This window comes from Felis catus, chromosome E1 (genome assembly GCF_018350175.1).
Source record: "Felis catus isolate Fca126 chromosome E1, F.catus_Fca126_mat1.0, whole genome shotgun sequence".
NCBI classification, from domain to species: Eukaryota; Metazoa; Chordata; class Mammalia; order Carnivora; family Felidae; genus Felis; species Felis catus.
Window position 1 is genome coordinate 24,200,638 of NC_058381.1, and position 22,604 is coordinate 24,223,241.

The 22,604-nt window shown below is 39.1% G+C and overlaps 1 protein-coding gene across 4 annotated transcripts in view; it reads right to left on the reverse strand.

The window, feature by feature from the left end:
• The window catches only part of AATF (apoptosis antagonizing transcription factor), a 101,305-nt gene that overhangs the window by 37,914 nt on the left and 40,787 nt on the right, over nt 1-22,604 (reverse strand). For all 4 annotated transcript variants that reach the window (XM_006940121.5, XM_045044048.1, XM_045044047.1 and 1 more), the window contains exons 7-8: nt 22,106-22,270; nt 20,515-20,598 (exon numbers count right to left, since the gene is read on the reverse strand). In XM_006940121.5, coding sequence (XP_006940183.2) covers nt 20,515-20,598; nt 22,106-22,270 — 249 coding nt within the window. The remainder of the gene's footprint in view (nt 1-20,514; nt 20,599-22,105; nt 22,271-22,604) is intronic.

Below are 22,604 nucleotides of genomic sequence, written 5' to 3' on the forward strand. Positions count from 1 at the left end.
GGTGTAAAGTATTATTTCATTGTGGTTCTGATTTGCATTTCCCTGATGGCTAGCTAATGAGGTTGGCATCCTCTTGTGATTACTGGTCATTTGTGTATCTTCTTTGGAGAAATGTCTATTCAGATGCTTTTCCCATTCTTTTAGTAGGTTATCTTTTTATTATTAAGCTGTAAGAGTTCTTTATATATTCTAGACACCAGTCCCTTATCAACTCCCTTTCTTTAGGCTGTCTTTTCACTTTCTTGATGGTATCATTTGCCATAGAAAAGTTTTTAATTTTGATGTAAGTCCAGTTTTTTCTTTTGTCATTTGTATTTTTGGTGTTGTATCTAAGAAATTAATTCATAATCCAAGGTCATGAATATCTACTTCTGTGTTCTCTTCTAAGAGTTTTATAACTTCAGCTCTTGTAGTTAGATCTAGATCCATTTTGAGCTAATTTTTGTATATGGTGTGATGTAGGGGTCCAACTTCATTCTTTTGTGTGTGTATATCCAACTGCACCATTTGCCAAGAGATTATTCTTTTCTCCATTGAACTGTTTTGGTGCTCTTGCCAAAAAACAAGTAATTTTTAAATTTTTGTTTTATTTAGTTTTTAAATAGGCTTCATGCCCAGTGCAGAGCTTGAAATCATGACCCTGAGATTAAGACCTGAGCTGAAATTAGGAGCTGGATGCTAAGCTGACTGAGCCACCCAGGCACCCCAAAACAAGTAACTTGTAACATTTGGTTTTATGGCCATATATTCACTGGCTTTCCAAATTTGTGACCTACAGTTATTGATTCTTATACCGCTCAGGCTTCTATGGTTCAGAGCCAGATTCTTAAGATGGAAAAACCTTGGGACAACTCTCTCCAACTTACTCAGCCTAGCTGAGTCAGGATTTTTCAAACTCTGTCCCCAATACATAGACTGCATAGGAAACAAGTACAGTCAACTTCTCTTACATGTATTTCAGTCCCTCTCTCCCTGAGATACAAAAAGCAGACTCATAATGCTTGGCTTTACTCTTCCTTCCGTTTCCTCTTCAGCTCCACAAGAAATCTTAGTGAAAATGTATGTTTCTGCTCTGCCTCTTGCTTTACCAAATGTTTCTGTTCTCAGCTCTCCAGTCTTTCAAATTAACCCCCCCACTTTCAATTTTTATATGCTATATTTAAAGTGTACAAAAAATAAATCCACATACACTATAATTTCAAATAGCTGGGTAGGAATTACTGTACATGCCTATAGTATAAAACTGCCAGAAGGTGACCCACTCCCCACAGGTAACTATTTTTTCTGTTTTCTTTCCACATTGCCCACTCACTCCTCAACCAACTCCATAACACCTAAATTTCTGTCTCCGTTGTTCTAATGAAACAACTCATGCCAAGGTCTCCAGATCTCCATGTCTAATGGACATCTGTCATGACTCATCCTACTAGACTTTTTTTAAATTTATTTATTTATTTTGAGAGGGGGAGAGAGACAGAGACAGAATCCCAAGCAGGTTCCACACTACCAGTGCAGAGCCCAAGGTGGGGCTCGAACCCACAAACCGTGAGGTCACAACCTGAGCCAAAACCAAGAGTCAGATGCTTAACCAACTGAACCACCCAGGCACCCCTACCCCTCCTACTAGATTTCTTGAAGCAGCAAGTGATACTGTACATTCTTACCTTCCTGAAACACTCTTTCTTGCCATCTTTGAGGCACCTCCCTGTTTTTACTCCATATTCAGCCATCTCCTCTGCCCAAACATTGCATGCTAGCATTCTTTAAGACTCAGTTCCAAGCTGCCTTTTCCTCTCACTCTATACACTTTCCCCAAGAGTTTCATTCTATTCTCAAGACTTCAATGATACAAGAGCTACCCCTGGAATTCCTTTTCCTTTACATTCAATATCTAATCTGTCTCCAAGTCCTTTGTATGTGATCCACTCATTCATGAATCTGTCCATTTTTATCTATCTCCACTGTCTATATCCTACTATAGGCTATCATCGTCTTCATACATTCCATAAATATGTATTGAGTACCCTGGGTAGACAATGTAAAATAAAACACACATGGACTCACCTGAGTTAGTATATGATTTCCGCACATTTACTCTTGCCCCTCCTCTATTCTGGTCTCCTAATTAGAGCCAGAGTAATATTTTTTAAATACAAATATGCCAGAGGATAAAATTCTTATTGCAGCCTAAAGGCCCAATATGGTCTGGTCCCTTATCTACCTCTCCAGCCTAAACTTCCACCTCCGTGCTCCTGTCCCACCAGTCTTCTTTCCGTACCTGAAATGCTCCCAGGTGCACTCCCGCCACAGAGCCCTTTATGCAGGAGCCCTGCCACAGGTGTGCTTCCCTAACCATTTACCTGCTTACACCCCACCTCCTTCTCCATTCATTAATGTCAGTTTAATCATCTCTTCCTTAAGGGAATCTTTCTTTTTTTAATGTTTATTTATTTTTTTATGGGGGTGAAGAAAAAGAGGGAAGCAGAGAATCTGAAGCAGGTTCTGTGCTGCAGAGCTCAAACTCATGAACGTCGAGATCATGACCGGAGGGGAAGTCGGATGCTTAACTGACTGAGCCACCCAGGCACCCTCTTAGGGAAGTCTTTCTTAACCCCACCCTCCACACACATACACACTACGCTCGTACTTAATCTGCACTTGTTAGTGGATTACTTGATTAATGCCTATCTCCTCCTCTTATCGAGAGTACCACTATCTACCTAAGCAACTGTTTTGTTTTTTGTCATTACCATTATCAGCAAATCCTCCTCCCCGAACAATATTCTTCTCACATGTCTTACAGAGGGCCCAGAGAAGTGGGTGGTTTGTTTTAAGTGGGTGTTTTTTCCCCTTCATTTAATATACTGTTCTTGACCTATTCATTGATTCATTAATAATATAGTCAATGTGCATGAATTAGGAAAATAAAACCAAGATCCTTGAAGATTTGAATATGTCCATGAAAATTTACTTTGTACAAGCTACAGAACTAACTCTCTTTGTGCAGTGCACCCCCAGCACTGCAAATATAAATTAATCCATTTCCTTGCATCATCTCAAGAATCACCTTTTTAAAACATTTTTTTAACATTTTTATTCATTTTTGAGAGACAGAGGGAGACAGAGCATGAGGGGGAAGGGCAGATAGAGAGGCAAACACAGAATCGGAAGCAGGCTCCAGGCTCTGAGCTGTCAGCACAGAGCCTGACACGGGGCTCGAACTCATAAACCAAAGGATCATGTCCTGAGACAAGTCGGATGTTTAACCAACTGAGCCACTCAGGTACCCCAAGAATCACCCTTTTTTTAAACCATCCCAAGAGTACTTGAATTAAAAGTACAAAAACAAAAAAATTAATCCAAATGAATTAAAAGATTTTAAATCACTTCTCATTCTATTCATGTTAAAATCATGTAGACCTATCCTCCCTCTTGGATCTCATTTCCTAAAGGAAGTGTTGGTTCTTCTCTGGAAAAGAGAAGGAACAGACCTTTTGTGCTTCCTCTAAACCATCCAGACCCTCTTTCTGCAATCTTTGAGTTGGTCCTTTTATTATAAGAAAGGTGTCTTGACATCTTCATAATAAAAACCTGAATTAATTTCAATATAGTGTGTTTTTAAATGTTTATTTATTTTTGAGAGAGAAATAAAGAGTGAGCGGGGGAGAGGCAGAGAGAGAGGGAGACAGAATGCCACCCTGACAGTGCAGAGCCTGATGCAGGACTTGAACTCATGAACTGTGAGATCATGACCTGAGCCAAAACCAAGAGTTGGACGCTTAATCACCTGAGCCACCCACGCACCCCTCAACGTTTATTCATTTTTGAGAGACAGAGAAAGACAGAGCATGAGCAGGGAAGGGGCAGAGAGAGGGAGACACAGAATCTGAAACAGGCTCCAGGCTCTGAGCTGTCAGCACAGAACCTGACGCGGGGATTGAACTCACGAACTGCGAGATCCTGACCTGAACCGAAGTCAGACGCTCAACCGACTGAACCACCCAGGCGCCACCCCAGGCACCCCTCAAGATAGTGTTTTTTATTTAAACATTTTTTTATTAAAAAATAAATAAACTTTTTTATTTACAAAATACGTTTTTCAAATTCCAAATTTCAGGTTCCCATCTCCCATTTTCTTTTTTTTCTAAGAAATTTTATTTTATTTATTTATTTTTTAATACATGAAATTTATTGTCAAATTGGTTTCCATACAACACCCAGTGCTCATCCCAAAAGGTGCCCTCCTCAATACCCATCACCCACCCTCCCCGCTCTCCCACCCCCCATCAACCCTCAGTTTGTTCTCAGTTTTTAAGAGTCTCTTATGCTTTGGCTCTCTCCCACTCTAACCTCTTTTTTTTTTTTTTTCCTTCCCCTCCCCCATGGGTTTCTGTTAAGTTTCTCAGGATCCACATAAGAGTGAAACCATATGGTATCTGTCTTTCTCTGTATGGCTTATTTCACTTAGCATCACACTCTCCTGTTCCATCCACGTTGCTACAAAAGGCCATATTTCATTTTTTCTCATTGCCACGTAGTATTCCATTGTGTATAGAAACCACAATTTCTTTATCCATTCATCAGTTGATGGACATTTAGGCTCTTTCCATAATTTGGCTATAGTTGAGAGTGCTGCTATAAACATTGGGGTACAAGTGCCCCTATGCATCAGTACTCCTGTATCCCTTGGATAAATTCCTAGCAGTGCTATTGCTGGGTCATAGGGTAGGTCTATTTTTAATTTTCTGAGGAACCTCCACACTGCTTTCCAGAGCGGCTGCACCAATTTGCATTCCCACCAACAGTGCAAGAGGGTTCCCGTTTCTCCACATCCTCTCCAGCATCTATAGTCTCCTGATTTGTTCATTTTGGCCACTCTGACTGGCGTGAGGTGATATCTGAGTGTGGTTTTGATTTGTATTTCCCTGATAAGGAGCGACGTTGAGCATCTTTTCATGTGCCTGTTGGCCATCCGGATGTCTTCTTTTGTCCCATCTCCCATTTTCTAAGATCTAATGATTCTAGATAGTGTGCTGCATGGTTCAGTGTAACTGTAAATATCTGCCCACGAGTCAGTATAATACCATGGCTTTGGTGTCTGACAGATCTGGGTTCCAAATCCAAACTATGCCCCTTACTAGCTGTTTAATCTGGGACAAGTTATCTGACCTCTCCAGAGACTCAGTTTCCTTTCATAAAATAGTAATAATTTTATCTCATAAATTTCATTTGGTATTTTAGAAGATGATGAAAGTAATACACTTAAGCAAAATATAAGTATTCAATAAACAGAAATACTGGGGTGCCTGGGTGGCACAACTGATTAAGTGCCCAACTCTTGATTTCAGCTCAGGTCATGATCTCATGGCTTGTGAGTTCGAGCCCTGTGCTGACAGTGCGGGGCCTGCTTGGGATCCCGTCTCCCCCCACTCTCTGTCCCTCCTCCATTCATGCTCTCTCTCTCAAAAAATAAACTATAGGGGCGCCTGGGTGGCTCAGTCGGTTAAGCGTCCGACTTCAGCTCAGGTCATGATCTCGCGGTCCGTGAGTTCGAGCCCCACGTCGGGCTCTGTGCTGACAGCTCAGAGTCTGGAGCCTGTTTCAGATTCTGTGTCTCCCTCTCTCTCTGACCCTCCCCCGTTCATGCTCTGTCTCTCTCTGTCTCAAAAATAAATAAAGGTTAAAAAATAAATAAATAAACTATAAACAAATATAAATAAATAAATAATAATATTGTCAGCATCAGATAACAATACTTCACCAATAATCCACCAAATCTCACTTGGGACAAAAAACTCAACCCCTCACCCCCCTAGCTAAATCACCACCACCATAGATGCTAATAACGAACAAGTACAACAATTCTGTTTTCATTTCTACTGATTAGATATGAAATGAAGAAAAAGCAGAATGAAGAAAATGTAAAACGCACTGAAAATTCACAAAAATGGTAAGGCACTATTTGAAAAGTATGCTACTAGTGGTAGAACTTTTCCAAACCGGACCATGATAAATTGGAGCAAAAGTGATCCTCTCCTTCATCATTTGTTCCATTTTAACAACTAACTGCTATTCCCTGTGACCTGCAATTCTGGCCACATGATCCCCTACACTTAGCACTTCCCCCAGCCATTAAAGTTCCGTCTCTGAAGACCTGGATCACATGCCATCTCCTCCTCCCTGCAGCCTTCTTCAACTCCCTCAAACCATTTTTAATTTCCCCCTCTTCTAAATTCTTTCAGACCCCCTCACCAAGCATGCTGGTTGGTTATGTTTTCGTCATTCCCTTTGCCTGGCTGTAAGCATCCTGAAGGCAGGTTATAGTCGGACTCAAATTCTCACCTCCCACAGAACTCTGTGCACTGCCTTGCACACAGCAATTATTCAATAACATTTCTAAAATGACAGAGTTAAGTAGCAAGCATTCTTGTCGATCCTGTAATCAAGGATGAACAGTATCCAGCTTCTGTAATGACAAGTACAATATTTACAGGAAGAGTGGTACAGAGAAGAATGGACAGAAATCATGATGTGTGAATAGAATTCAAGCAGCATCTTAATACTGACGTTACAAATAGCCTGCCTTTGGTTACTAAAATAAGAAAATGTATAGCTACAGGCTACCACTGAAAAAGTCAGCCTGACTCTGCCTCGCTGCCCTTGGTCTTTAAAGATTTGATTAGTTTTTCCACTTTCTGATTCAGTGCTGCATCATGCCTCCACTCCAGAGCTAGAGCTAAGTAAGGCCTGTGATTTGGAAGGGATGATAAATTCATCAACTAAATAAAGTAACACTGTTTTCTCAGCACAAGTTCTAAAATATTTCAAAGGCTGTGGTATTTCACTAGCCTTGGCCATTGGGGTTAAAATTTATTAGTCAAAACAGAAAACTTTCTCATCAGATCCCATGTATTCCATTAGGCATGATATATAATGTCTCCCAATGTCTAATTATTAACGAGGACTATAAGTAAATCACAATCAGTATTAGGTCCTGATGTGTGCAGACAGGGTAAGAATTAAGCAATTCGGATGCTAAAGAATTTCTTTTTTGCCAATTTGCTTTTCCTTTCTTTTTCTTAAAAATAAAAAGAATTTTACAAGCATCAAGCCACTTTTCCTAATCCATAACAAAAGTAACAATGTACAGAAAGTTCTATTGTTTGAAATTTCCAACAGTTCCCATTTCCAGTATTCTGTCCCTTGGTCAGAACATCCTTCAGGTGTGTATCTTTTTTTCCCTTCCATATTTAATAAAGGTGAACAGAAGAGTTAAATATCCTTTGGGAGCTTAGTTCAGTCACTGACTATTCTGGAGCACTGTTGGGCAAGTTTCTTTTAATGGCACCAAACAATATATCATTTGTCTTGGAAGAATAAAGAGGAAGTCATTCAGAACTAGAGAAGATTTTACTACAGGGATTCACAAGAAACCGGAAGGGTAGTACTAACTTGTGTTCTGTAATGATGTCCTTTAGGATGTGAAGCCCAGCTGAAACAAAGCTTTCCCTGTCTTTCCGGCATTCTGCCTCTAGAAATTCATACTCCAATAATTCTTCAGCCCCACCAGGATCAATAACCCATTGATTCTGCCACCTTTTCAGCAGCCTGCCTCTTCTCACATGCTCACTTCCCTCCTTCCTCAGGTGGAAGTGATTCCACAGGCCATCAGGAAAATCACTCCTGGTATACATTCTCAACTCCCTTGCATGTTGTCCCTTTGTCAAACAGATTCACGATCACTTGGGAACTGATGGGTCTTGGAATTCAGAACTTTTAGGATATGAGGAAGATAATACAGTATTAAATAAAATACAAATGCCCCAGCAGAGTCTGGGATAGCACCCTAAAATCAAGCACATGAATATTTCTGCAGCAAAATACAGGAATCATCCCCACTAAGCGGGATAAATGAAAGCCTAACAAGTTTATAATAGCTTCAGGTCAGATGTTGCCACCACAAAAGTTTGCCAAACTTACTAAAAACAAACAAAACAAACAAACCAACAAACAAACAAAAACAACAAACTGAGTTTTCAGAACTTTTTACATTTCAGAATTGCAGGTAAAGGATTAAGTACCTGTACTCCCTTGGCAACACCCCCCCCCCCGCCCCGCCCCAACCATGTTAAACGTGCATCCATGCAGCTGAACTGCCTGGAGAAAAAGACAAGACCATGTGAATGGGGGTCCCCCATTTGAAAGTCATTAACCCTGACCTCATGTGGATCTTCTGCGCTACCTGACAACTCCCCTGTGGGTTTCCCTTCTACTCACTCTCCCACTCTGTTGGGAGACTCTGCCATGCCTCCTCTTTTCTCAAACCTCCAGCCTCTGCCACATCTTCTCTCAGCTTCTTGACTCATAAAGTAAGACAAAAGGAGACAAAAGCACCCTGATGAGCATTTCCACATGCTTCCACAGTATCTCCTTGCAAGTGTACCCGTATACTCTGCCTTCCCTCCTCTATGTATGGATGAAATGTTTGTCAGAACAACTTCTCTGGACTTGAATACTCACCACCAATTCTCACCTCCATTTTCCCTCCATTGAATCATTTCCACCAGCAAAGTACATTTCCTCTCTTAAAACAAAACAAAACAAAACAAAACACTCTCCCAAACTTTCCCTTTCAGCTGCTCCATTTCTCTATTCTCTTAACAGCAAGCCTACTCAAGAGCTGCCTAGACTCAGCATCTCCAATTTTTCTCCTACCATTCTTTTTTGAACCCACTTTATCATTCTACCAAAACAGTTCTTGTCAAGGTCACCATGATTTCCACCTTGCTGACACCAACGGTCAATTTTTCAGTCCTTAAGTCACTTGTGCACACTTGACATAGGTCATTCTCTTCTTAACAAAAAAAAAAAAAAAGCTTTATTCAGATATAATTCACAGACCATACAATTCACCAATTTAAACTGTATGATTCAATGGTTTTGTATAGTCACAGACTTGTGCAACCATCACCACAATCAATTTCAGAATATTTTCATCACTTTCAAAAGAAACCCATTACCCATTACTTTTCACTTGCATTTTCCTCCTATGACCCCCAACCCTAGGCAACCATTAATCTACTTTCTCTCAATGCAGACGTGCCTACTCTGGGTATCTCATATATACAGATCATACAATAGTAGTCTTTTGTCACTGACTTCTTTCACTTAGCATACTGTTTCCAAGGCTTATCCATGTTGCAGCAAGTCATCGGCACTTCATGCCTTTTTATAGCTGAATACCACTCTATTGCATGGGTATACACTTTGTCCAACCATTTATCAGTTGAGGGACATTTGGGCTGCTTCCTTTGTGGCTATTATGAATAATGCTGTGAATATTCATGTACAAGTCTTAGTGTGGGCAAATGCTTTCATTTCTCTTGAGTATACACTTAACAGTGAAACTGCCACGTCATGGGGTAACTCTAAGTTTAATGTTTTGAGGAACAGCCAAACTTTTCCAGAGGCTGCACCAATTTATATGCCCACCAGCAATGTGTGAAGGTTCCAAATTTTCCATATCTTTGCCAACACTTGCTATCATCTTTTTGCTTATAGCCATCTTAGTAGTGTAAGGTGGCATGTAGTCTGCTTTTGATTTGTATTTCCCTCAAGACTAATGATGTTGAGCACCTTTTCCTGTGGTTACTGGTCATTTAAGTATCTTCTTTGGAGAAATGTTTACTCAGATCCTTTGCCATTTTTTATTGAGTTATTTATCTTTTATTATTATGTTGTAAGAGTTCTTTATAAATTCTAAACAGTTTTTTATCAGATATATGATTTATAAATATTTTCTCCCACAAATGTTTTTGTGGGTCTTTTCACTTGCCAGAGGGTATGTTTTGTAGGACCAAAGTTTTTTATTTCAATCAAGTCCAATTTATCTATTTTCTTTTGTCACTTGCACTTTTGAAGTCATATCTAAGAAACCATTTCCTAACTAAAGCTCACGAAGATTTATTCCTATGTGTTCTTCTACAAGTTTTATACTAAGTTTTATACTTTTACATTTAGGTACATGATCCATTTTAAATTATTTTTTGTGTAGGTGTGAGGGAAGGCACCAACACCATTCTTTTGCACGTGGATATCCATTTGTCCCAGTCTATTTGTTGAAAAGACAGTTCACTTCCCATTGCACTGCCTTGGCACCCTTGTTGGATGACCATAAATGTAAGGGTTTATTTCTGGATTCTCAATTTATTCCACTGAACTATATACCTTTTTTTTTTTTTTAATGTTTATTTATTTTTGAGAGAGCACGCATGCACAGGGCAGGGGCAGAGAGAGGGAGACAGAGGATCTGAAGCGGGCTCCACTCTGACAGCAGAGAGCCCGACGTGGGGCTTGAGCCCACGAACTGGGAGATCATGACCTGAGCCAAAGTTGGATGCTTAACTGACTGAGCCACTCAGGTGTCTCTCTATATACCTAACTTTGTGTCAGTACTACAACATCTTGATTATTGTAGCTTGGTAGTAAGTTTTGAAATTAGGAAGTAGGAGTCTTCCAGCTCTGTTCTTTTTCAAGATGGTTTTGGCTATTCTGGGTCCTTTGCATTTCCATGTGAATTTTAGGATCAGCTTATCAATTTCTACAGAGGCAGTTGTAATTCTGATAGGGACTGTGTTGAATCTGAAGATCAGTTTGGGGAGTACCACCATCTCAACAATATTAACTCCTCTAGTCCATGAACATGAGATGACTTTGTACTCAGTGTATTCAGGTCTTTTCAAATTTCTCTCAGCAATGTTTATGGTTTTCAGTGTACAAATCTTTCACCTCCTTGGTTAAGTTTATCCCCAGGTATTTTATTCTTTTGGATACTATTGTAAATGTAACAGTTTCCCTTTTCAGATTGCTCACAGCTGGTGTACAGAAACACAATGGAGTTTTGCATGCTCATCTTGGGTCCAATTTTGCTAAATTCATTTATCAGCTCTGGTAGTTTTTTGGTGGCTTCTTTGGGATTCTCTATATATAGGATCATGCCATCTGCAAATAAGAGACAGTTTTACTTCATCCTTTTCTTAAAGTCGATGACTTTATTTCTTTTTCTTGTCTAACTGCCCTGTCTAGAGCCTCCGGTACAATGTTGAATGCTAGTGGCAAGAGAAGACATCCTTGTCACATTCCTAATCCTAGAGAAAAAGCATTCATTCTTTCGCCAATGAGTAGGTGAAAGTGGGTTTTCACAGATGTTCTTTATCAAGTAAAAAGTTCCCTTCTCTCCCTGGTTTGCATGTGTTTTTATCATAAAAGGGCCAAATGTTTTTTCTTCATCTATTGAGGTGACCACATGATTTTGTCCTTTTTCTATAGATATGGTGTATTACATTGATTGATTTTTGATGTTAAACCAACCTTGTATTTGTGGACTAAATTCCATTTGGTTATGGTACATAATCTTTTTTATGTGCTGCTGGATTGAGTCTGCTAGTACTTACTTTATGGACCTTTGCATTTATATTCATAAAAGATACTGGTCTGGAATTTTCTTGTGCTGCTTTTGTCTGGTTTTGGTTTCAAGATGATACCACATTTCCTCCTTCTTGAAACACTTTTACATGGAACCTGGGAAATCACTCTTCCTTCACTCTCTGACTGGTTGCTCTTTCTCAATCACCTTTGCTGGCTGCCTTGTATCTCCCCAACCTCTAAATGTTTGAATGTCCCAGGATCAAAGTTTGAATCAATTCTTTTTTTCTCTCTCGCTTCATTTTCTAGGTGATCTTGTTCAGTCTCACTGCATTAAATACAATCTATATGCTGATGGCTCTCAAATTTATACCTTCAAGCCCAGATCTTCCTACGGACTCCAAAATTATACATATAACTACCTCTTCAACAACTCCACATGAATGTTTCCGAAGTAATCTAAACTTAATATAATTGATAATCAAAATAATTAAAGCCAAAACAAGTCTATGGGGGGGGGGGGCTTAATAAAACCAAAACTGAGTTCCAGCTTTCTCCTCCAGATTAGCTTCTCTCATTGTTTTCCCCATCACAGTAAATAGCAATTTCATCCTTCCCACTGCTCAGCCCAAAAACCTTAAAGTCATTTGGACTCCTTGCTTCCCACACCCCATATAAAATTCAATGGCAAATTCTGTCAGTTCAACTTTAACATAAGTTCAGAATCCAACTATTTTGCACTCCTTCCAAAACCACCCTAGTCCCAACTACCACCATCTCTTGCCTGGATTATCACTAGAGTCTCTTAACTGGCTTCTTGTTTACCACCTTATGCTCTTACAGTTTATTCTCAACACAGCAGAGTGATTCTTTTAAAATATTAGTCCAATCATGTGACTCCTCTGTTCAAAACCCTTTAGTGATTTCCCATCTTAGTTGCAATAAAAGCCAAAATATTACAGTGGCTTACAGGTCCTATAGTACCTGGCCCTCCATTACCTCTCTTTCCTCCTCTATCACTCTTTCTTGCCTAGTCTACCCCAACGACACTGGCCTCCATGAATTTCCTAGAACATGCTAGCCTCCACCGTGCCTCAGAGCCTTTGTACTTGCCATTCCCTTTGTTCCCAACACTCTTCCTCCAGATACTTGCATGACTGTTATTTGTTTCCTTCAAGTCTCTGCACAAACACAACCTTATCCCCTGAACATCCTACAAAAAAAACAGTGACTGTCCTATCTCTACCCTGGTATTCCTTTCACCCATGCCAGGTTTTAGAATCTTCTACTGTACAGTCACAATATATTTCCCCTTTCATCCTATCTCTGAGCTAGAATGGATGCTCACATGGACAGAACTTTGCTTTGTTGTAGTCTCTAACAGAGCTCCAAGAGAACTTTCTATGATGAGGAAATATTCTGTATTTTCATTGTCCAATACCATAGCCACTAGTACATGTGGACACTTGAAATGTGGCCAGTATGAATGAGGAACTGAATTTTTAGCTTTATTCTATTTTAATTAATTTAAATTTAAATACTACATGTGGCTAGTAGCTACCGCATTGGCTAGCACAGCACAGCCTAAAATAGCAGTTAGTCAAAAATACATAGTAGGTATGCAAATATTTATTGAATGAATGATGGAAGGAAGAAAGAAATCTGAAGGGTTTTTTTCTCCTTAACTTTTTATTATAGAAAACTACAGAAATACACAAAAGTAGGACATAGCAAAATGAACCCTCCAATACCAATCACCAACTTGAAGGCTGTTCTAACCTGAAATAAGTTTCAGTGGATACTGACATCTCAATCCAGCTTCTAACAATTACCATATTCTTGGAAAATAGAGAATTTATATTATCCAGAGTTTATATCAAACAGCATCTCTCATGGTCTTTTAGAGATTATAGAGAAATGACTTTAGCAATCAGATCAGATATATGTTGGGGGAAAAACTGGTATGCAAATCAGTGCTTGAGGCAGACACATACATGTATGTTTTTATATCAAGGACCTGATTACTCTCTTCCACCATTTACTTTCTCCACATAAATTTTAATGAAGTCACACTCTTAAAGGAGGAGCTATGTGACCATACAAATTAAGAGAGAACTTCACTCTTGTAAGATGACACAAATTCCTTGGGCAGGGATTTTGTCTTCTTAGTCTTTAAAAACCTATCACCTGGTATAATAAATGTTAATTGAATGAAGTTCACAATTGCATAAAAGTGATACATATGAACTGTCAGAGTGCAAACAGATACACTGGACCGTTCCTAAACAGATATATTCTGAAAAGGAAATTTTCAAATGGATTTTCAACATGTCAGATCAAAACGCAGTTTAATATGCTGAAAACAAAAATCAAACCCGGAGTACAAATTCTTGGATTTCAATGTCCTAACTCACTAGGTGGGGTGATCCTTATACTAGTCATATACTTGCTTTAGGCTCCAGTTTGTAAAAAGACAGTTTGGCCTTGATCTTCTTCAAAGATGCTATCTAACTTTAAACCAATTATAGGGGCGCCTGGGTGGCGCAGTCGGTTAAGCGTCCGACTTCAGCCAGGTCACGATCTCGCGGTCCGTGAGTTCAAGCCCCGCGTCAGGCTCTGGGCTGATGGCTCGGAGCCTGGAGCCTGTTTCCGATTCTGTGTCTCCCTCTCTCTCTGCCCCTCCCCCATTCATGCTCTGTCTCTCTCTGTCCCAAAAATAAATAAATGTTGAAAAAAAAAATTAAAAAAAAAATTAAAAATAAACCAATTATGTTCTATCCTAGATCCCCAATACACAAAAATTTTAAAAGATGCTTATTAACTTCTTTCTATGCTAGATCGTTTCCCCTAAAATTTACCTTAAAGGAGCTTTACATTGCAGGTGATTTAATATGAAGACATCATAACCTACTTTAGGGAAGTAGTGTTCCCTGTTTCTTGAGAAGTACCAAATTCTTCACTTGGGGCCACTAAAATACTGCTGGAGTCCTATGTTTGATTTATACTCAGCCCCTCATGTGGCTTTGAGGGGTGCCTGGGTGGCTTAGTCAGTTAAGCGTCTGACTCTTGGTGTTGGCTTAGGTCATGATCTTGCAGTTTGTGGATTCGAGCCCCACATCAGGCTCTGTGCTAACAGTGCAGAGCCTGCTTGGGATTCTCTCTCTCTCCCTCTCCCACTGCCCCTCCCATGCACGCTCTCTCAAAATAAATAAATAAACTTAAAAATAAAATAAAATGTGGCTTTTGGCCTCCTATTTCGTGCAGCTTCCACAATAACAAGCCCAGGCTAGCAGTCAAATGCCAATATTGATGCTGACTTTGGGTCTAAACACTGACAGATCAACAATGGCAGCACAGAAGTTAGAATGTATCTCAAATAAAATTCTTATACATGGTACACAAAATAATCTTGTAATTAGTAAAACTAGAGTTGAATTGGACACTGGTATTTGGTTTGGGTTTTTTTTTTTTTTTAAAACATCTATACTATGCCTCAAGAAACCTAGCTGATTAATTATCTGCTATATGTTTAGCCATGATATCAATTTTCAAGTTTATGTATTTCATATATAAGTCCGCTCTAAAATAATCATAAAGGTCTATGTGTAGTAAGTCTTATCAAATTTTTTAAGCTTATTTTTATCTATCTATTTAAGAAAAAAATTTTTAAAAATGTTTTTTAATGTTTATTTATTTGAGAGAGAGAGAGACAGGGACAGAGCTCAAGAGGGGAAGGTCCAGAGAGAGAGGGAGACACAGAATCTGAAGTAGGCTCCAGGCTCCGAGCTGTCAGCACAGAGCCCAATGCGGGGCTCGGACTCACGAACCACAAGATCATGACCTGAGCCGAAGTCGGACGCTTAACTGACTGAGCCACCCAGCTGCCCCCCCAAAATTTTTTAATGTTTATTTATTTTTGAGAGAGAGACACACAGAGTGCGAGTAGGGGAGGGGCAGAGAGAAAGGGAGGCACTGAATCTGAGGCAGGCTCCAGACTGCCCCCTACACAGGGCTCGAACTCACAAACCACAAGATCATGACCTGAGCCAAAGTCAGAGGCTCAACCGACTGAGCCACCCAGGCACCCCTATTTTTATTTATTTTGAGAGAGAGATAGAGAGCAAGCGGAGGAAGGGCAGAGACAGAGAGAGAGAGAGAGAGACGGAGACAGAGACAGAGACAGAGAGAGAGAGACAGAATCCCAAGCAGGCTCTGAGCTGTCAGCGCAGAGCCCGACCTGGGGCTGGAACTTATGAACTATGAGATCATGACCTGAGCCGAAGTCAGACACTTAACCGACTAAACCACCCAGGCGCCCCTAAATTTTTTTAAAATGTTTTATTTATTTTTGTGTGTGTGTGTGTGAGTGAGAGAGAGAGAGAGAGAGAGAGAGAGAGAGAGAGATGGAGTACGAGCGGATCAGGGGCAGAGAGAGAGGGAGGCACAGAACCCGAAGCAGGCTCCAGGCAAACCATGAGATCATGACTTGAGCCAAATTTGGATGCTTAGCCCCAGGTGCCCCAAATTTTATCAAATTTTCAAGAAACATAACTCATGTTTCAAGTAAGAGTAACATCTAAAAGTAAAATGAAAAATGAAATACTGCTCTGAACAAAGGTATCTGTTTTTTGACAACTAATTAAAAGGAACAGGTTCAAATTAAACTTTGAAGTATATTATTAACCATCAACTGAGCCACTGGAAAGATACATGCCAACAGTAAGAATATTGTATTGCCATTAACCATAGGAATGGCTTGAGACATCTTACTCACACTAAGATCTAAATGTATGCAATTAAAGCCACCATATCAACTGTCCATATTAATCACTCACCAATTTAATTAAGGTAAACCATCTTGCCAGAAAGCTTGCCTCTTCTCTCTTTCTTAACATTATCGACTTTTATAGTTCAACGAATTAGTAATTACTTGCTTATGCCACTATCAAATGTGTTGGATACAGAAGTCCAGCATGTGGCAAGGTCAGTTATAGACATGTCCTGATGGCATGTGAAAGGAGAAATTTAACCCATCAAAGTGGTCGTCGAAAGAGCAAAACCTATTATGCCTTTCTCTAGACACTCCTGGTTAAATTCAAAGTGACAGGACAAACCAGATCAAAACCAAACAGAGCCAGAAGCAACATACAAAATCCTAATGTACCCTTAGAAATCCAGGAATCGATTTGTCAATATCTAAGCTCAATTAGCCCTTTCAGAACAAAATACCTCATGAAGTGACAAGAAACTAGTTTGAGGTCTGGGATATGAAAAGAATAAAAGCAGTCACTTTATATAGCTTATTGTTAAGTGCAGTCATATCTCAACCTGGAGATATTGTGGGGATTAAATAAAGATGTATGTCAAGTACCTATCTACTAAGCCAAGGAGATGGCACATAACCAACGTTTAGTAAATGTTAGCCCTTCCTCAAATCGTTAAAGGATGCAGACTTATCAAGTCAAAGATCAACTGATGGTTTAAAAAAGCAAATGAAAGCAAAGAAAAACCTTACATGGTGATATAGACAATGTATCTTCTAGAACTCAGCACACAGGATAATGAAAATGAAAAGCAGACACTGAAAACATTTCTCAATGGCTCATCCTTTGTGGTCATTTACAACCGTCCTGTTTTGTGAAATTGTCTTTAGGGATGAGCTTTGATAAGAAATAGGCCAAGTGCAAACTAATTCCACTTGAGAGGGAAACTGCATTGCCTACAGCAGGTGAACAGTTTCTCTCATGAAATCTTTCCACTGGGTATACTTCAAGCTTTTAGCAATTCCAGTTTCCAGACAAACCAGTAACACAACTATAAAGCTAATTTTTTCATCAGAATTGTTAAGTAACAGGAGTTCAATAAATCATTTGCCTTCTAAGAAGAAAAAAATGACTTTCCAACACAAATAATATTTCTTCTGGTTATAAGAAAATGATGCTTATTTACAAACCAAAAGGTATAATACTATAGTGAAGTCTTTTTATGGCTCAAGAATGAAATATTTAAGAAATAAAGGTACAGAAAGAACAGGACTCGGTCTCAAAAATCTTGAGATCAAGAATTCATGTCGCCATTTACTATACAGCTTCCAGGAAGTTACTCTACTTCTCAGGGATGCAGTTTCTTTTAAGGTTCTTTCAGCTCAAAAATGATATGATTACTTATGATATCTGATACTCTTCAGTGTCTGAGTATGTATACACATACACATGTCGCTTTATTAAATAATACAGATATATTTTCAAAGTTGTAGTAATTAAAGGCCCATTATGAAACAAAGGGAGAGAGAGAATGAATGAATGAATGTGTGTGTGTGTGTGTGTGTGTGTGTGTGTGTGTATGTTGGGTATTCTGACCCTGAATATCATTCTCAGTAGTTAGGGCATTTACACAGCCTGAATTAACCAAGTAAGCCTTTAAACCCTTACAATGAAACATTAAAATTCAATGTGGCTATAATCTCTTCCTTACAAAACACGCACCCAAAGAGTCTGGCTTCAAGTATGGTTAAAAGAAAAAAAAAAAAGGCGAAGTGTATTATATTCACCACCCAGCTCTTCCATATGACCACATTAAAAAAAAAACACAAATGAAAACTCACAGGCCCATTGTAATACATTGTGCCACTTCTGAATGCAACACTTAGCTCAGGCTTACTACCCTGACAAATAAAGGAAAGCACTTTATGAAGCCAATTTAATTGGGAGGTGACAGAAAACATACAGCCATTTTCTTTAGCCTTATCATTGAATTGGCTTCAGCTCCAATCTCGGGCAAATCCCACTCAACAGAAGAAATTAACCAGGTCAGCAGAACAGGTGCTGTGCTGTGTCTGTCAAGGGCCTGGCATCACCACAATTACTTGCACACAATGAAGCAGTAATCTTCACAGATCATCTCTCCCAAGAAGTATATTGGGGAGGGAGAGGAAAACTGAAGGGAGGCGGGGGGAAAGTGGGAAGAATAAGAGGAATAGGAGGCAAAGAGAAAAGGCAAGAAGAGAAAATGAATGTGCAGCTGCCTTGCGGCTCAGCAGATGTCGGGATGTGATGTACGAGGCTAGGATAAGCTGTCGGAGCCCGCTGCCAAAGAGTGGTAAGTGATTAAAGCCTGCACAGTTCTAAGCACCATATTTAGAATCTGCGGGGTTTCAGGACTTGCACCCATTCCTTGCTGTGCTGCCAGATGTTGGCAACTGGTCCAGTTCCTACTGACTGTGCATGGATGGCAGCAGTTGGTGCAGCAGCAAAGCAATCTGGAATGCTTCCGGAGATGCTGTACATTAACAAGTGTCACCCATCATTCACCTTTACAGAAGGCTGAAACAACTCCAATTTGCTGCCACTTCCCTCTTGGGAAACGGCCAAGATAAAGTTGCGCCTGGCAGCCCCATTTGTTTCACTCAGGTGTTTCAGCTGCCTTGCTGACCTCTATTAGTTTAAGTTTTAATTTAGATTAACCCCAGCACCCCAATTAACCAGCAAGGGGAAAAGCTAAGATGTGACTAGTCATAACTCTGAAATCAGAATTTATCGAAGGTAAAATTATTAATTGGGATGAAGGGCCAATCAAGTAATGCTATTTCTTTTTAAACAGACCTCTAGGAAAAAAAAAAAAAATCAGACCAAGGATTGCCAGTGGAAGCAACTTCTTTCTCCCCAGTAATTTCAGTTTATTTTATTAAGCCTATTTAATTTATGATGCACTTTCCATCGAACAATGTACACTTCAATTAATGAAGACTGGAGCATTTTTGATTGTCTCCCATGATCTCACACAGTTATACAGCATTAATATCCCATATCGGGTAATTCCTTATAGACACTCTAGAACAAAATAGAGTTCCCTACTCTTCTGACAAATGGATATAATAAGAGAAGAAAAGGAAAAAAGAATCAGGACCTCTGACTAGGAACACCTGAGGCCACACCAATCCTCTTTCTTACACCCTCTCATCATTACTTTTAAGGGTCACTTATGGCAATAATTTCATTGAACACTCCAGAGTGAATAGAAAGATTATTAGAGAGTCTCTTTCTCTTCTAATGGCAAAGACTCAGAGGTATCCCCTATATAGAATCACCTGTTCTATTGGCCCTGTAGTGTAATTTTCCCAAATTTTTTCCTTCATATTCCCAATACATAATACATCATGGCTAAACCTTCAACAAGCAGTTGAAATTCCTTGGCAAAGTTAATACACTAAAAATTCAGCAGAGAAAAAAAGGGTATCTCGATAAATAATGGCTCAACAAAAGCTGGTGCATCACTGCTGAATAGCCTCCTTGATTCCCAGAGCTAGAAAGGTACATCCTAAAGCAGATTTCATTAAGTATAACTTACCCGGAGACCCAGGATTACAGGAAAATATTTTAGTTCTTTAGAATAGCCCAAACTACATTCAGAGTCACCAGCATCATTAAAAAGAGCAGCATGCCAGCAGACAATAATATCAAGGGCAAGAACTGAGGGACATTTGCAAAGAGGGATCAACAGCTGGGCCATATTTCGACTTCTACCAATTCTTTCTGTCTTCAAAACATTACACTGTAATTATAATCAATGGTAGCAGACAATCTCAATACATATTTAACTGATTTGAAGATGCACCCCACCCCCCCCCCACCCCCCACCCCCACCCCCCGCCACACACAAAACACAAGAGACTTAATAGGTAATAGAACCAGAAGTTCAATTCAAGAACTCTGGGATCCCAGCCCTTTAGCTCCATATCCCAATCTAACAGTAATAGTACAAGAAACCAAATAACTAGCAAAAAGTCCTCTATTACATTAATATTCTCAAAAACGTCTGAGAAAGAATGAACCACCTGACTCGAAGAAGCTCAGCTGTTTTATACTCTGCAGCAACTAACAAAGTAGTTGTAGTTGTTTTCATTTCAAAAGGAAAAATACAAGACAGGAAAGGAAAAACAGATTCAGAACTACATAGTAAGTCAATTCTGAAGACAGCACTTCTAACTCCCTGACTCTATCCTCCTTCCAAAGTAGACCAGAGAATTCTATGAGCTGTTTTAAAATGCTAACACCTGATCTGTAACAAAAGAAAAAAGTATGAAAATTATACCTGGTGGTAAAAGTCATCGTCATCAAAGATTTCTCCATCCAAGTCCTTCAGGTGGGCATTGGCAGGGGCTTGAGGAAGAATCTCCTGAATCAAGGAGAAAAGAGGAAGGAGTGAATCCAAAAAGGTTATTGAAGTAATGTAGCTACTACATATAATGTGTATGACAGTCAAAGCACTTTTCCTTAAGATATAAAGAACTCTTAAATTAAAGAACAAAAACATTCCAATAAAAAAGTAGACAAAAACATTAATAGGCACTTGACAGAAAAAGAACCATAAACGATCAATAATCATATAAAAATGTTTAACCTCATTCTAATTAAATACATGAAAATTAAAATAAGAAGACACCATTTTTCACTTCTAAAACTGGCAACAATCAGTGCCAGAAAACCCAGCTGGTGGAAATGGGAACTAATACAACCTTTCTGGAGGGAATCAGTAACACGTGTCAGGATTTAAAATGTGGGGGCGCCTGGGTTAAGCTAAGCGTACAACTTCGGCTCAGGTCATGATCTTGCAGTTTGTGGGTTTGAACCCCACGTTGGGGTCTGTGCTGACAGTGTGGAGCCTGCTTGGGATTCTCTCTCTCTCTCTCTCTCTCTCTCTCTCTCTCTCTCTCTCTCTGCCCCTCCCCCACTCATGCTTTCTCTCCCTAAATAAATAAACTTTTAAAAAAACGTGTACTCTCTTTGATTTGCTATTTCCACTTTGAGAAATCTATCCATATGTCCACACAAATACACATATTATAAATGCTCATGAATGTTTCCAATAGCACTGTTTCTAAAGCTGGAGACAACAAAAATATCCACTGTTTAAATAAATTATAGTACACATCCATAAGAGGGAATGTTCAGTAGCCATTAGGAAAAATGAAATTGATCTCTATATAATCGATCTCTAGGAAAATTTAAATTTAAAAATTGTAAGATTTTACATATAGTTTATAATATTTTATATATTTATAAACACACATATCCATTCCATTTAATTAAAAATATGTAACCATATTTCTATATAGATGTATGTATTATATGTGTATATAGTTATATGAATAGAAAAAGCTTGTTATAACTGTGAACATTGGTTCAATCTAAGAAGCGGAATTTTACTTTTCATTTTAAATTCTTTTGAATTTTGAAAAAAATTATTAAGTATATGTTTCTATAAATAAAAGTTTCCTTTAAACAAAAGAATTTGTTCTAATTTTGGATCCTTTTCTGTAGTATCTACATGTCCAATATAAAGCCTAAAGTACACACTCACTTCAATACTGACATTTCCAAAGAAGTAGCTTTAAAACTGAATTATAAAAACTGGATTATGAATGCTTCCATTAACAGACTCCTATCAAACTCAAAAATAAGAGAAGACTACACAGAAGTTAACAATAGCTCCATTTTAAAAGAATTTTGTCCTTCCATATACTCTTACTTTGTCAACAATCTAGTAAAGTAGTGCTTTTTCCCTTTCTTTCACTAACTTCTTATACCAAGAATGACATCTACAAGCAGGTGATCAGATTTTTCAGCTAATTAGCCTCATAGAAACTACTCACGGTAATCACCCAGCATCACAGAGCTCTTACCGGTTGTCCTGGCAAACTCTCCGGGACAGGCTGTGCTGATGGTTCAGGTTTGCCAAGAACTCGGTAGATGGAGCGCTTGGTCTGTGTCCTTCGAAGTAATCTTTCTTTGTCCATCAGAATATGATCGATCTGAGTCAAGATTGAGCGTTCAAAGGCACCAAAACCCTGCAACATTAACCAGTGTCAGATAATGCAGAAAGTGTGTGCTGAAGGCAGCTACATTGGTTTCTCTATCTTTCTGTGTCAGCAGAGAAACAGACGATCCTCCTCTCAGGAGGGACTTTGTATTACAGACCGAGTTTCTGAATGGCTGTAACTGTTCTCAGGAAAAAAAAAAAAAATTAGTCTTAAGCAGGTTGTATTACTTTCCTATACCCAGAGAGTAACTTCTGCATCTTTCATAACTGTTTAAAAATCTACTTTTTTAAGTAGTTTGTGTTCCCAAACATCTGAACACTTATGAGGCCATAATTTCTAGAATAAAATATTCTTTCTAATA